Source organism: Lutjanus erythropterus, chromosome 15 (assembly GCF_056507025.1).
Source record: "Lutjanus erythropterus isolate fLutEry1 chromosome 15, fLutEry1.hap2, whole genome shotgun sequence".
Lineage (NCBI taxonomy): Eukaryota > Metazoa > Chordata > Actinopteri > Lutjaniformes > Lutjanidae > Lutjanus > Lutjanus erythropterus.
Genome location: NC_139331.1, coordinates 19,750,835 through 19,767,772, shown reverse-complemented (window position 1 = coordinate 19,767,772; position 16,938 = coordinate 19,750,835). Strand labels below are relative to the sequence as shown.

General features: G+C 39.2%; 1 protein-coding gene across 2 annotated transcripts in view; it reads left to right on the top strand.

Annotated features, from left to right (window-relative positions):
* The window catches only part of nbas (NBAS subunit of NRZ tethering complex), a 224,197-nt gene that overhangs the window by 5,534 nt on the left and 201,725 nt on the right, over positions 1-16,938 (top strand). For both annotated transcript variants that reach the window (XM_084736747.1, XM_084736746.1), the window contains exons 5-9: positions 891-938; positions 1,989-2,032; positions 8,404-8,537; positions 11,583-11,716; positions 14,927-15,025. In XM_084736747.1, the coding sequence (XP_084592873.1) occupies positions 891-938; positions 1,989-2,032; positions 8,404-8,537; positions 11,583-11,716; positions 14,927-15,025 (459 nt within the window). The remainder of the gene's footprint in view (positions 1-890; positions 939-1,988; positions 2,033-8,403; positions 8,538-11,582; positions 11,717-14,926; positions 15,026-16,938) is intronic.

Genomic DNA, 16,938 nt, shown 5'->3' with positions numbered 1-16,938 from the left:
GCTTCTGAAGAACCCGTTTTTGAAGAAACGGTTTGCGAAGGGATCTTTGTAAGCCTAAGAACCCTTTTCATCCAAATAACCCTTTTGAAAGAGAGTTCTTCAAGGATTCTTAAAATCTTTGAAGAATGCTTTGTCAAAGGTTCTCTGTACTCTAATAGAAAAAGGTTCTCGGTAGAGCCCCCTGAGTGGGTTCTGTATAAAACCCTTGAAATATAAAAAGGGTTTTGGCAGAACCTTCTGGCTGGGTTCTAGATTAAAAACCATGGAATGTTAAAGGGTTTTTCAGCAGAACCCCCTTGGTGGGTTCCTGTTGGTACCCTTAGAAGGTGGAAAGATCCTTGGATAGGACAGAACACAGACAAGGTTCTGGGGGGAACCATCGTACCTTAGAATGGCTCTCCTTTCTAGATAAGACCTGTGACATTTGTAAAGGGTTTTTGGTGGAACCCTATGGGTGGGTTCTAGATAAAACCCTTTAAACATAAAAGGGTTTTTGACAGACCCCCCTGAGTGGGTTCTTGTTGGCACCTTAGATGGTGGGCAGTTTTTGGAAGAAGTTAGGAGGTAGAACTCTCTGATAAGCTTTATAAAAGGTTCTACCAGGAACCAGAATGGCTTCTCCTATTGGGACAAGCCGAAGAATCCTTTATGCTTCTAGTTAGCACCTTTGTTTCTAAGAGTGTACACACAAAACCAATCTTTAATTCATTGCCACTGCTAAATGTGTCTTATCTTCCTTAATCACTGGAGATGGTCTCCATTTTATCTCCCACTTTTTAAAATATCGGCCATAATGTCATTTGTTCACTTCTTTTTCCCCGTTTGTGTTCCATTTTTCATTTCTTTCTTTCTCTTGTTCACTCCTGACTGTTCTCTTGTTTTCTCCCCAGTAATGGCAAACTGTTGGCAGTGGTTCAGGACCAGTGCGTGGAGATTAGGTAATTATTGAACTCTACCCAGCTGTTTGAGGTGCTCTGACTGTGTGCACGACTGATAGAGAGCCTTTTAATTAATGGGGTGATTTATCACATCTTCCTTTAAAAAGAGCTGCAGTCTCGGCTTTTATCTGAAAGAATTAAGATTTTTTTTTCAATACAATCAGTAATAACACAATCAGTCATAGTGAAAATATGGGAGTCAATTTAGCATACCTTCTGTGGCACCCATTTGATACTTCAGGCCACATAAAATTAACTCTAACAATTTGAAAATACCAGGGCTCCCTAAATGTTTTCATTTGTTTGTGTGTGTGTGTGTGTGTGAGAGAGAGAGAGAGAGAGAAGGAGACCAAAGCATACAGATGCATGAGTGTTGGTGTTCATTTTGAGTGGTTGTAATTATTTTCAGACACGATCCAATTTCCCCCTTACGCCGAGAAAATGCACTCACTCAGCAATGTGCTCTACTGACAGAATGTAATGCTTTAAATGGAGCAAAATTGCAATGAAAATCAATAGCGGTGGAACAGGTATACAAATATGTGTTGCTCTCCACAGGCTAACAAGAGGCAAATTCAAAAGACTGTTTGCCTCTTGAACCTTTTGTGTAATTGGAAATCATTTTCATTATATCAAAATGCAAAATGTAGTATGTTTCTGTTGTTGGTGACACAAGACAATCAAGTCTCTCCACTTACACCTTGGCTTGATATTGCGTTTTTCTCCTGTGTCCTTTGTTCACACCGCTGTTGTTTAATCACAAGTGTTTTATAGCCTTTCTTCGTGGCATTAGTGGTGTGAGTGGGCGTTAAGTCAGCTCAAGGCCTTATCCATTGAGCTCTGTTAGGAGTGTGTCTAAACACTGCCTACTCTCAAGGCTCTGTCTGCTTGATCCATTGAGCTACTTCAGTTGGCAGCCTCATCACATCAGTGGCAGTTATAACCCACCTTATACCAGGTCATATGAGCCTTGGGTGTGTGAATCCTTGTTGTACCACTTTTCCAGCCCCTCTCATGCTGTGTGTGTGTGTGTGTGTGTTTGCTCCTCAGGTCTGTGAGAGATGACTTTGGCTCAGTCATTGGGAAGTGCCAGGGTAAGACCCCCTCCCCCTGCTTTATCACTCACATCTTGTAGTTCACGGTAAATGACATTAAATCACCATAGCTCACCTCACTTAACACCCCATTTGCTTTATGAATGTACTGGTTACTGTTGTGTAGTGTAGTCAGGGTAATGTGAGTGTGCTTGCAGCCCCTTCATGTTGAGTTATTGTGTGTGTGTCCTTGTGCTGCATATAGAGCATTGAGCGCCTCAGACAAATTATATTTGAGAATAGAAAAGAATACAGGACATGGTCACTATGGCTGAAATTATTATCACAATACAAATGGAAGTATTTTTCCAATGCAAGTATTTAGTACAATATGGCAAATGTTGGCAAAATGATCAAACTGTTAACAGTTAATTGAAATATTAGCAAAATTGCAATATGAGCAAGGACAATATCCAAATCTGTGAGGCTGCAATTTCTTGATAATGGAATGTTGTGGGACAAAACAGCATTATTACTTTATCAAGAAGTACTGTGGTGCTGCAAAGATGCCCTGGCTAAATATCACATCGATATGATTCGAATATTTTTTTTCACTGAAAAGGATAACTGTGATGCAAAAATGATAATGTTGTTTTTTTTTACCATAACATGCAGCCCCAAAGCCCATATTTGCCAGTGTGATAGAGAAAATATCCTGATGTCATTAATATAATAATGCCTTAAAATAATGACTAGGTATCTCAAAATAATGACTTATTTTCTCATTATTTTTAGATACTTTCTTCAAATAATGAAGTGCTTATCTCGAAATAATGCCTCATCGATAAGGTCATTATTTTGAGAAAGTTTCTTATTAAAATAATAATAATAATAAAGACTTAAGGATCTTTTTTCCATTGCATTGGCAGAAATGGGCTTCCATAAGTTAGTATTTCATTACAGTTTACTTCAAATCATTAATTTAAACAGCATTTTGAAAATTTGCACCTGAAGTGTGATTGTCATGGTACAATTCCACTTAAAGCCTTTTGAAGATAATATTAAAGAAAGAATAGAATAGAGTATAATAGAACAGAATAGAACAGTATCCTTCAACCAAAAGTGAAGTTTTACTTTCTCACTTCAGACACCACTGAAGAAGACAGACAAAGGCTGTGTTTGAAATCATTCACTATTCCTAACAACTAAGTTCCCTGTTGATGAAATGGAAAATCAAGTTTGATGACGTGTCCAAAAGTAAGAAAAAACTAAGCCAAAGTTGAGCTCAGTGTAATTGATAAATCAGTAACCATATTGTATTTTAATGGTGCTGCAAATTTGCACCATGTATTATGACCATTGCACCTTATCTTTCAAAACATGACAACATCTCGGGTTCACACGTCCACAACCCTGTGCTGAATGTGGCTTTGCATTACTCTGGTTAAGTGGTAATATGCCAGTTTATTCTGACACAGCCTACATACAACGTTATTTTCATTTCCTGCATCACAATACTGCCAAGCTGTGCTGGTTTTATGGGATGTAATTTGTCTCGCTTTCCACCTCACTGGTTTACCCTCAGGCATTTGCGCAGGTAGGGTGGTTAAAAAACATTAATACTATTAATTATTTAATAATAACTTTTAGTGACTAGTATTTCTGGCGACGACTATCAAGAGTAGCAGCAGTTAATAAACTGGTACATCCCCAGAGTGCCCTATATTTACTGGCCACCATTTGTGACTAAATTCTGAATGTGAAATTTATGCACTATATCTCTCAAACATTTTCTCAGTGGGTCTAAAAAAGTATAGTCTGTGGTAAACATGAGATGTGACAGATGTGAGTTGTGTTACACTGCACCTGTCAGTGTTTATGTGAAATGATCATGATTCATAAGTGTCTGAAATCTTAATTCACTGTGTAGAAGAAACTGGTGGAGTAGTGACTGACTGAACAGTGGATGCTTTCGGACACAGCCTACGTTTGTCCTCTGACTCTGTGGGGATGCTGATTAACTTGTATCTTAATTTACAGTATCCATAATTGCGTGTCAGAGCGTACATGCCTGTGTTTGAACACGTCTACTTTGAGTTTGTTTCAAAGAGAAATCTCGACCACGGTGGCTAATTGGAACATGTGAGAGAAACTGTGAACAATAACACAGATAATCACCCTCATCCCCTACACTGCCACTCATTAAATGCGGCATCATAGTGGCTGATAAAAATATATAGCTTTGATTGGTTAGTTAATAAAATGGCCTGCTGTGTTGGTTTTAATTGTGGTGGAACATGGTGACAATACTTTCTGCAAGTTGAGAAGTTGTGAACATATGATACAGAACAAAGTTATATTCACTTAGATTTTTGAAAGTAATTAACTATTGAAAACTTTTTTCATTGATGTCTTGTTTTTCTTTTTTGACATAAAGCTGTGGCTTTCAGTCAGTGGACAAAGTTAGCACCAGCCACAAATGGTGGTAAATATACAAGTGGCTGCTAGTTTTTATAAACCCACTGTATGCTACTTCCCAGCATCAAACAGCAAATGCTCGAACTGAGCTAGCTGGTGAACAATGTGGAGGATTTATCAGCTTAAGAGGGAGATATTTCCTTTGGAAGTTGGTGTAGATCAAAACAGAGCTAAAAGTAGAGTGAATATTGGACTTGTCTTCAACAGGTTGACAGAAACATGTTCTCAAGTGAATGCTGATGTTTGCCTAAATGTTAGCTAGTGTGGCCACCACAAGAGCTTTCTAAGGTGATTATAGGGTGTGTTTGCTGTCAAAAGTAGCCAAAAAAAAATTAATAAATGTAGGTTTACAACAACCATATCACTTAAGACCTGCAGAGTGTAGAATTTATCATTTTCTGACTGTTGATGCCCTGCAGTTGTAGTGTCAAAAAAGACCGCAATGCACACCAATGCCCTGTAGTCTTCCCCACTAATCAGATCAGAGGACACTAGATGAATTGGCTGAAAGCAACATCTAGACTGCAGCAACTTTCACCAGGATTGTTTCATATCTAAAATGAAAGCCATCATAATCACCGAAAGAAGCTATTATCATAGAAAGTCTACATATATGGAATCACTTTAAAGAAAAAAAGTAAGGGTGTTTTCTTTCTGAACTTTTGTTCCTGCACACTGTTGGAACCTGCATACCCATTGAACTAAACACCTGAGTCAAAGTAATAAATAACTAACTAAATAAAAAGTTTAGCTGAATGGATTAATCATTCGACCTCTCCAGAGGACACTAGATGAATTGGCTGAAAGCAACAACTGAACTGCAGTAACTTTAGTCAGGATTGTTTCATATCTCTACAGTCAAAAACAAAAGCCACCATCATCTAAAAGAAGCTGTTATCACAAAAAAGTCTACATATACTGAATCACTTTAAAGAAAAAAAATAGGATGTTTTCTTTCTGAATTTCTGTTTTTTTATTCTTATTTCCTGCACTCAAACACATGCTGCTCCAAACAAATCACAGAAGCAAAGCGAGAACTCAGTAAAAAGCCCAGAGTGAAAGTTGTGTGGGTTTTTTGTCTGTTTTTCTATCTCCACTTCTCGCCTGCTCTCGTTCTTTAATTTTTTTCTCATTTTCGTCATCTTTCCCGCCCCTTCTCTGTCTCTCTCACACTATATTTGTTCTGCTCGGGCTAGCCATCATTGTGGGCCGTTGTTCTAATGGCTCATAGTGTGGATAACAGTAGCCCCTGGGCCCATGTAAACCCCAGCCTCCCTCCTCTTTTTCATTCCATTTCATCTCTCCTTTTCATTTTACTTTTACTTCATTTCATTTCACGGAGATTTGTCCTAATGGATTTTGCTGTGATCCTGCCTTCAATGGCATTTGCTTTTAATGGAGGAGCGTGCGTGTGTGCTCTGCCTCTTTTGCTCGTGTGTACGCATCCCTGTGCGTGAAAGTGTCGGCGCATCCACACCTGTGTATCACTCTGTGTCTCTTTCTCTTTCCTCGCCGCCCCTCCCTCCCCGTCTGCTCCTGTTACAGTGGAGTCGTCTCCCGCCCCCGTACATAATTCATAAGTGTTGAGCTCTGATAAATGCATCTGTGAGGCTTTAGATAGAAGGTTTCTATTGGGTCGTTGGGTGCAATTCTCCCCAACTTCTGCCCCCGCCACGGCTAGGAGGAAAAAATCAGGACAGTAGCATCCAATTTTCCAGCTCCCCAAAAAAGCCATCTATGTGGAAATGGAGCCCTCTCAACCGCAGAACAACATACTGTATACAATTCATAATGGGAGCCATAGATAGGAGGGGAGAGTGAAATAGGAAAAAGATTGAAATAGGAAGCAAAAGAACAAAAAAGAGAACAGAGGAGGTGCTTGGTACCTATAGCTCTCATAATGGCTGCATGTTCTTGTCTGCTCCTCCTCAGCCGAGAGTCTCAAAGGTGTGTTAAATCGCCTACTTCCTGAGGTGCTCTCTGATACTTAGGCCTTAAAATTTGGGGAGCTATTATTTCTCTCAGTGGGTGCCGGATTCATTGTTTCTCACTCTCATTCTCTCTCTTTGTCTGTCTCGCCTCCCACTTCCTCCCTCCGTTCTTCATTTAAAATTCTAGTCATACAATATCCGACGCCTCCATTCGTTTGCAGTATTGCCCACCAGGGGTTGCAGCAGCATTCCTCAGCCAAGAAATTCAATACAATAAACGCCAATAGCGCCGTTATGTGATATCAACAAAAACATAACTTCCTTTTCATAACTTTATTGCTTAGCAGACACAGCACCCGTGGTGGCATATTATGTTTCACACTGTTCTCCAATGCAGAAATCCAAGTCTATGCTGAGGGTTTAATCTAATTGTACGTAGTCCTTAAATATTCCACTCGGCTTTCTTCTACCCACTACACTGAGATTGTGCATAATGTTGGGCAAGAAAAGTCGGTCACACTTTATTTTACAGTACACCAATAAGACGTAATAAGCTGCACTTTTATTAAATTAGACAAAAAGTAGAAATGTAATGCCCTTTATTTGACAGTAGTTATAGCCTAATTAGACACTATACCCCTAACAGTACACTAATTTAACTTGACAATCTGTACTTTCTATTAAATTAGACAAAATCTGTACATATTGTCCTTTATTTGACAGAAGTCATACCCTAATTAGACACTATACACCTAATGGCTCACTAATATGATGTAAGAAGCCATTCTTTGTATCGAATTAGACAAAAAACTTTAAATAATATGTTTTTATTTGACAGTATTAGACCCTTTATTCAGCCCTTATTGGATTTTATTAGAGGGTAAGTAGAGACACATTATAACAAAACTGTACTGTAAACCAAAGTGAAATCACATATTTGCTAATGGCTTGGCTGGGCCTACTCTGCGGGGATGTTGAAAGATATTTGTTAAGCATATACTAGAAAAGAGACATGTAACACAAATACAGATAATTGAAATAAATGTTTATTTTGGAAAGGAAAACTTTGGAATGAACCACTTACTCTTTTGGTGCATGTGTGCATATATGTGGTCTGAGGGGGGCTCTGCTTTCTTTAGATACAAGTGGGTGGGGCTCCATGGAAAAAAGGTTGGGAACCACTGTAATATGGACTAACTGTGGAAAGTAATGCACTTCAGTTTACACTACAGTTTTTTTGTAACGCATCCCTAATTACCCTCTAATAAAGTCTAATAAGGGTCTAATCCCATCTAATAAAGAATGTGTTATTTCTAGTTTTTGTCTAATTTGATACAAAGAACTGCTTATTAAGTCTTATTAGTGTACTGTAAAATTAAGTGAGACTGAAAAGTCTTAACCCCATTTACCCCTCATGCTGTTAAATGTGTCATAAGATAATCAGGTATTCAGAGCAGATTCAGGATCACAGGCCTGCCAGACTGCCCCGGCTCCTCTATCAGAGGGAAGTATGACAGCGAAGCCTTGAGAAAGTGCCAGCAGGCAGGGATGTGCTTTATAACAGCGATATGGTTACACTCACAGCACTGCTGAGCCAGCAGATTGGTAAAACAGTAGCCTATACTTCAATAAAAACTGGATTTATGATCTCCGTTCTCATCCCCATTTCTCTCTCATGCCTCTCTTTTCCCTCCCTCCACCTTCTCCCCCCTCCTCATCGTGCGTGTGAAAGCGTGCACGTCTTTGAGGGACAATTATTGAGATGTATTACTCTAGCTATCCTTCACAGATGAATTGGATAGGTCCTTAGACACACTGTGTTGATGTATGGCATTAGCTTTATCCGTCTTCTCCCATCTGTATTCATCAGCGGCACACCACAGAACACCCGGGATTATTTGCAGAGACTTTTCTCATCTGGCTTAATAAGAAATTCTTAGCTCCCTGAATCTCCTCTCATTCTTTCTCTGTTTGTATGAGCTTCCAAGTCTTTGTTTTTTTTTTTCTTTTCATTTGCCGCAGTGCCAAAGGACCCGAACCCCCAGTGGCGAAGGGTGGCATGGAGCCATGACTGCACCCTGCTAGCCTACGCCGACAGCACTGGCACCGTGCGCCTTTTCGACCTCATGGGCAGTGAACTCTTCGTCATCCCACCGGTAACCATGCCAGCCCCTCCTCTTTGACGTCATCAAACAACCCTTATCCTCTTCCAAGTTATCCTTAAAGGAACAGTTCACCCCCAAATCAAAAATACATATTTTCCTCTTACCTGTAGTGCTGTTTAACCATCGAGATTGTTTTGGTGTGTTTTTTTCCATCTGAAGGCACCTGGTGCTTTTCTAAAAACACCCAGTGTTTGAGCTCTTCAGAGGCGCATTCTTTTTTCAGCTGAGACACTTTGGTTACTATGAAATTGAATATCTGCAGAAATAATGGAAAGAATGATAACAATATTGTTCGAAAAAACATTCCAGCTCAAATGAATGGGAGCGACCTCACCATGGCTATAAAGTTGCAGTTCAGACCATTTATTTTAAAGTGACATTTTCATAGTTACAGTCATAGTTCTTGGTGTAGGTAGCCCTTGACCCTACCTATAACCTATAACCTATAACGGGAATGCTTTTCATGCAGGGGTGCTTATTACCATTTAGAGCCATTATAGTCCCATTATATTCAAGAGAAGGCAGACATCTCTACGGCCACAAAACTCGGCAACTCACACTTAAAATATCTAAATAGACGAATAACATCACAGGTCAGAGGAAAAATATGTATTTTTGATTTTGGGGTGAACTGTCCCTCTCACATTTTTTTCTTGTTCATGCACTGATACTAATTGTAAGTGATTAGGCGCAACATATGGAAACACAGCATTCTCTTCAGTATTATCTCCATATTTTTCTCAGACGATTAGTTCACTTACAATATGTTGCATACATGTTTTTTCTTAATTTATCACTTCAAAGTACTGTACAGGCTGAAATGAGCTGCAGCTGGAAATTTGAAAACACTTGGATTTTAATGTAGGTTTGAAAGTGCTGGGATTTTGGATAAAGTGTCTAAAGCTGCTTGAAATTTTAATTGCATTACTTTCATTACACCTGACTGAATTGTTCACTTTTTAGATAAGGAAGTACAATATTTTGGATATTGGCCCAGCCAAGTTGTATGGATGCCAAGACCCTTTTTCTAAGATGAAACTTTGTTGGGTTGTACTTAAATTTGTCACCCTTAAGGCTTTTGATTTAGATGTTTTATTACAGAATGTGTTCAGTGTTTCCACTGTAATTTTGATACAGCTGTGGTGCTTGGGCAATAATTCTGGTTTTGTCTTATATCTGTTGCTGTTCAGGTCATAGTTATCCTTAAAACTGAGGTTCTAAAGTTAAAAATACTGTATTGCAGTGGTGGTAATTCCTTGCTGTGGTGGTGCACCACTGTTAAATGAACACAGAAGAAGCACTGGTGGATGAAACCCATGACAAATAGTCATAAATTCAGCATTTTGTTACCTATGGATGGAATTAAAGTGACAATAAATTATTTCCCTTTTCACTGGAGACCCCCTGGAACCATCTCAAAGACTCCTGAGAGAACCACTGGTTTATAGCACAATAACACCTGATTTAATGTGAAATAATCATTTTGATTATATGTATACAAATTACCACGACAGCAAGGTGCTGGAAAAGAATGACATTTCTTGAAAATTGCCTAAATTTGACTTTGAAAAAGGTTTAAGAGCCCTGGATTAGTCAATTGATTAATCCATTAATTGATTAGCTGACCAAAAGAAAATAAGTTTTTCAGATATTTTGATAATCGATTAATCGTTGCAGTCATTTTTCAAGCCAAAATGTAGGCCATTTTCTGGTTCCAATTTCTTAAATATAAAGAGTAGCTGCTTTTCTTTGTTATTTATGATAACAAATGTCTTTGGTTGTTTTGACAAAAGAAGCAATCAGAAGACGTCACTTTGGGCACTAGGAGATTGTGATGAGCACTTTCACAATTTTTCAACACTTAAAGACTAATAGATTAAACAATTACTCAATTTATCTTTAAAATAATTGGCAGATAAATCGATAATGAAAATAACTGTTAGCCTGAACTCATCAGACAAATTCTAAGTTGGGTAAATGCAGTTTCTCTTCCTGACAAAATGATAAAATATGCTACAGCACATTTGACTGCATGTGTAACTACACGGTGAAACAGTTTTGAGGACTCAGACATCCATAATCTTTGCTCCAGAGACCAGTGAGGCCGTATTCTGCTGTTTCAATGCAGCACACATTTACTGGGCACTTTGAGCTGCCTGTCACCTTTTGAAGAAAACGTCTTCATGTCAGACACTCTCTGTCCTCTTTGTCATGGCTGTTTTCTCATCTCTCTTTCTTCATCCCACTTTGCTCATAGTGTCCCATTCTTTTCTTCTCCATCCTCCCCTCTTTAATTTTTCACACGCTCCCTAGATCCTCCTTTTCGTCTCTCTTCCAGCATTTCTCTCATCCTGACATGTCTGCCTCTCAGTACCTCTCTCGCTGCCATTTGAAGTCCATCTGCACCCCCCCCTCCCCACTTTAATGCCCTCTGTGTGCTTCACATTATCATTCCTTTCTATCCATCATTCCTTCCCTTCCTCCACCCGCCCTGTCAGAGATGATGAGCGCAGACACTCCCCAGCTACACTCATCTGTGATCTTCATTCCTTTAGTGCAACTCTGCTTTGTTATGTATCTACAGTATGTGTGTCTGCACACTTACACCAGCACCCCCCCCGCTCTGCTGTGCTGTTTCTCTTGTTTGTCACTGTTAAGTGCACACACCGGTGACTTGCTGCTATTTCTGGAGGAGACGATAAAAAAAAGTCAATTTGACAGAAAGTATGCATGGATGAAAAAAATTAAAATTTGCTCCTCTTCCCCAACTCCCCCTCTCTTTCACTTTGTCTGCCTCTTATCTTTTGTTCCCTGCCTTCCCTGTCCCGTCATTTTCTTTCTTAATCTTTTTTCTGTCATTTCGTGTTCTTTAACAAATGCTGTTGTGGTGATGTATCTTTGTTGTTTGTCCTTGTAGAAACTTGGCGGGGGCACAAACTGATAGATAATTATACATATTCCTCAACTTCTTTTGATTCTCTCTACCATTTATATCAGTCACTTTCACTGTTCTTTCTCATCTCTCTCTTGATCCAGGTGGTGAGTTTTCCTGGGGATTTCAGCTGCGCAGTGGCGGGCCTGATCTTCCTGGAGTACACGGCTAGCGCCCAGTGGTCAGCCGAGCTGCTCGTTATCACATATGGCGGCGGGCTCAAGAGTTACCTTGTCAGGTGAGAGACTAAACTGCTTCACTGAGGGTTTGTTCAGGCAAATCAGATCTTTAAGACAGACTGTCCATGCTGTTATTTGCAAGTGATCAGATCAGATGTATGTGTCCAGGCACCATGTGTTGTTGTTGTAATGATGTGGAGGTAATATGCATCGCTATTATGTACGCTGGTCATGCAGCTTTTCAACATGGAAGCATGAGAAATGGAGATCCATCACCCTGCAAACAATTGACCCATCAAGTCGCTGTGCAGAACTAACCAGTCAAATTCAACAACAGAAGAGGCTGGTATACATTGCCTTCCTCAGCTGCTCTGATGAACTTGTCATTTTGGATTTGTCGTCATTGTGTGTGTCGTGTTGCCAATGACTCAAAAGACACTTTGAAATCCAATTTCAATCCAGACTGACACACAATTACCACCTTTAAATGTGGGTTAAAAACTGATTTGGTCTCGCAGTCTGAACAGGCCTAATATGCCTAAAAGATAAGTCAGACAATATCATTTCTAGAATAAACCTACAGCAGTTGTCATGCCCAGCATTATGTAAGATTAAAACACCAAAAAATATTGTTTTAATTGTTGTTACTTTCTAATTTCTGGAGGTTTTTTTGGTAGACAGCTCACACCTGGACAGCTTCATTATCTTCTGAATTAAATTCATCTACTGTGTATTGTATCTCCGAGCTCACATTTCATTTGCTCTGGCAGATACGTCTGGCCACGTTCCTGTTCAGAGCGTGGGCCCACATGCACAAATTTGCATCTTTGCCTCACGTAGGTTCAACTTTGTGGTGAACTTTGACCAGTGAAGTCGCAGCCGCAACCAGTAACAAAGAAGAAGGCGATGGTCATTCGCACATGTGTGACCATGTGCTCAGACAAATTTCAACTTGTCCTGGTTCTTGTCAGAATCACAACCGTCTATTTAAACCTTCTTCAAAGATCTTTCATTTATTTTGGAGGCCCCGTGGACAAAAGTGTTTATTTTACTACTGCCATAACCACAAAATAGAACTGCAAAAATGAAATCATCAAAGTAAAAATCTACTCCTTCTTTTTAACTGTCTAACGAACTGCTCAGTTTAACTTTGGCTGGAAAAATACCAGGCTCACGAAACTTGGATAAAACCGTCAAACTTCTTTGGCACCTACATGTCAATAGACATTTCTGCTACGCTCATCTTTTACTTTTTAAATGATAATTCAGCTGTTTTTGGTCACACATCAGCATTTCAAAAGCTTTAATTTCTTAGGCCTGATGTGTAGTTCTTAAAATTTGGAACATTGTGGTTGAAATGTGTGCCAACAGCACGTGGCACCTTGCTGATGGTTGGCTTGGTGGTCTGTGGCAACCCCATCCTAATCACTTCCTTTTCTGCCTCCTTTCAAAACTTTCACAATGTATTTAAAATGTCCTGATGAATGACGAATCAAGTAAAAACTACGCATGTACACCAGTGACATGCAGTCACTGTAAAAGTTTCAACAACCATGCTGACAGCTTTACTCTTCAAATGACAATTCAACTTTTCAGCATTTCAATGCTTACACTTCAACTGACACTTCAAACCACTTCAGGTCTCAGGTCTCTACTGATACTGGTTACTGTTACTAGACAATTTTGTTGTGCTTGCACCTCAAATGACATCATCTATCGGTTTATTCACTCGTACTTGCTTTAATTCTTTTTAAGACTTCCAGTTCAACCAACATTACCAACTCAATTACTCACCTACACTCTGACTGACATTGCGGCTCCTTTCAGTGCTAAAATTTCAGCTGAAGTGAATTCTTCACTCAGTGTTTATACTTTAAGTTGGCAGTTCAACTGTGAGTTCAGTTTTTTCAGGATTTGTAATTCGACCTTCTTCCACTTCAACTACAACTTTAGCTTTTTCAGTATTGCAACCAGTCCATGTAAATCGATTCTTTTCTAGCGGTGCCATTTCTGTAGATTTTCTGAACTGCTTTATTATCATCTGATTTAAATGCATACTGTATATTCTATAAGTCTATAGGACATTGCACCCTGTTTGTGGTATGATTTGATGCTGCATGCTTGTTTATATGTAAACGTTAGGGGGCTGGTGATGCCTCCCTTTGAATACCAATTCCCCTGCTTGCCAGTCCTCATTGAATTACACATCTTGAATATTTGATTAATGATGACATCTGATTTCTCTGCCTGTGTGCTTTCCTCATGGCTGCCCACACCTTCCCTTTTAATTTAGTGTTATTTAATATGCCATTATTTCAGATATTTCCCATTTAATTCTGTATGATTGCTGCAGTCACCATGAGCCTTGGTGCGCTGACACTCCAAGACACGGGATGAGATTGTGCCTGTGGGTTGAATCTTGATCAGACGACATCCTGCGCTCCGCGACTTCCCTTCAATCCTGTGTGCATAGTGATGTTTGCAGAGAACAGGCGAAAATGCTGATATATTTTTTTCTATTACAGGCAGATAAATGGCGTTGGCTGCCTTTGAAGGCGGCAGTGTGTGTGTGTATATGTGTGCGGAGGTAATTAAGATGTGGGAGACATTTGCACCAGATTTACTCTGAAAGTGCTGGCTTGTTTTTAAAGGTTCATTTTCAGTATAGAGCTTATGCTCACTCTTCCTCTTCATATGACTGCATTCCAATATTGTCGCTCAAACACACTGAATTAGAATTTCAGAATTATAGCTGAGCCTTGACAGTAAGTCATCTTACTCTGTGCCAGCACTCTTGTATGTGTGTGTGTGTGTGTGTGTGTGTGTGTGTGTGTTCACATACACAAAAAACTGCTTTACTGTGGCACAGACCTAAATGTATGGTGGAAGCTGAACTGTTGAACCTTCAGCTATTTACTTTGTACTCTCGTTTGTACTCACTCCCTTTTCTTTTCTTAACCTCTCTTCCTCCTTCTCTCTATACAGTTTACATTGCAATGAAACATTTCCCTAGTGAGATATCCCCACACGAATTACACAACATCCTGTCTAGTACCAATCTAATTTAGATTGCCCACTTAGGTTAGATTATATATTTTGCCATGTCTCATTTTAATTGCAGCAGGGATTTAAATTGCACTGTCATCTTCCCCGAAACAGCTTTGTCGCACCATTAACATTTTGCACATGAGTGTTCATGTTTTGATTGTTTTTGTGCCGCAGTTCAATTATAGGTGACTTGTTGTGTGGCTGTCCTTTCTCTCTCACAGTGTGGGAACCAATCAGAACTTCCAGGAGAACCACAGCTTCAACTTCTCTGCTCACTACTCCCACGGCATCACCTCGGCTGTTTACCACCCTGGCCACCGGTAAGTTAGTCATCGCCAGCAAACACCCTATCAACCTTGAGTGCTTGTAGAATAAAGTTAAAGTAATTAATGTTTTGAAAAACATTTCTGCTAGCATTTAATTTTCAGTCCATCAATGGCAGCGTTATTACTGCCTGTAGCATTCATGTTGCCCTGGGACTGGGTCGCACCAACAAAGATCAGTTTGATTAGTTCTGATCAGATTTTTAGCAAAACTAGTTTCAAAATGAGTAAATCCAGATTTTAAACTAAGCAGAACTCTGTTGCACAATCTATATTTAGCAAATCCAAGTTTAGTAATGTAAAGGGCTTTCTTTCCCAAATGAAAATAAATGAAAATCTTAATTCCAGTGCTGTTGGGACCTTGTAATTATATAAGAGGTGGGGGTAAATATTCGACTTTCCTTAACAAAATCTTCATTGTTTACGAGCTAGCTAAAAGGTTAACTTAACATTGACTTGTTTGGTAGTTAGCTAACAAGTTTAAAAACAGGTTGTTTGCTAACTAGCTCAAAAATGACCAAAATATTACTTTGTTTGTTAGCTTGCTCAAAAGTTAGTTAGCCACTTTAGTCTACTCATGGTAGCTCGGCAGAGAAGCTCTAATTTGTCCTCCTTTGAGAAAAACTTGTTGGCTGAATCATCAACTGGAGTTAAAGAAAGAAGAGATGTATCGTAAAGTTTGTTTGTCCCTGAACTTTCTTTTAAAAAGTTGATTATTAGTTAAACATTTTAACATTTTAAATTGGAGCTTAAAATTTTGGTGCAACAGAATTAAATTTAGTCAAAGTTTAGAGTTTTAGAGGTTTAAATTCAATATGTTTCCTATTTTAAGCTAGTTTAAAAGTTTGGCGAAACATAATTTAAAGTTATACTGTGATTTAAGTGGGTGGAAAAAGAATCCTCCATGGTGAAACCCAGCCTTAGACACTATTTTCTCTTGTGTCCAGGCCTACTTCTTTTAGAACAGTGTTTCATCAAGAGTGCTTTTCATGCATTTATATTCACACATCGACAGACATCCTTATAAATCCTTTGAATTAATTTCCATCCTCAAACCCATTGCTCATGATGCTACATGATGTACAGCTTAAAGATCTGAATTTGAAAGTAGCCGAGTAATTTCAAACGCTTTCATCATTTGATGTCTAGGGGCAATATGAGTGTACTCCAACATGTCGTCAATATGCTGATAAATATGTATTATATTGATCATCACCAAGTACACAGTGTGAATTTAGTGCATGACGGTTAACGTCAACTGAAACTTAATTTGGCCTCAAAAACAGGTGCATTGCAAGCAGGTTTTACAGTTAAAACATGAGTCAGGAACAAGAACATGTAATGAAATCTGTTCCATAAATATCAGGTGATATGACCAGAAAAAGAGGTAAAAGCAGCAGTAGCAAATACACGGTTCTTATGCAGACATTATTGCACAGGCATAAGATGTTATGGAATAGCGCCAAGGGGCTTACTCAGGAACAAATGAACCAATCACTTTAATGCAATACCTGCAGGAATTGAGTATAGCGGTCTAAAATGCCCTTGGCCTTCCTCACCGCGCAGCCACGTTCAAAGGTTTCGGTTAATTATGTCTGGCTCACACCCATGACCTTACTGTTTTCACCACGCTCCCCCAGTCTGCGTAAACCAGATTTAGTTTGGCTGGTGAAGCTTGGTTTGGCAGCTTAATGGATTTTGGCAGCTACTGTCAAGTGTTTGCCAACTGATAGATGAGATGAAACTTTAATGATCCCTGTGTGAAAACTGGGTCAGCAACAGAGAGAATAGGATAGCAATAAGAAAAAGGCAAGGTGAGAAGCTGGGGATAAAAAGAGTGATTTCAACAGCTGAACATACAGATGAAAATTCTATGTAGTAATGAAGATGTAACGTGTTAAGGTTCAAGC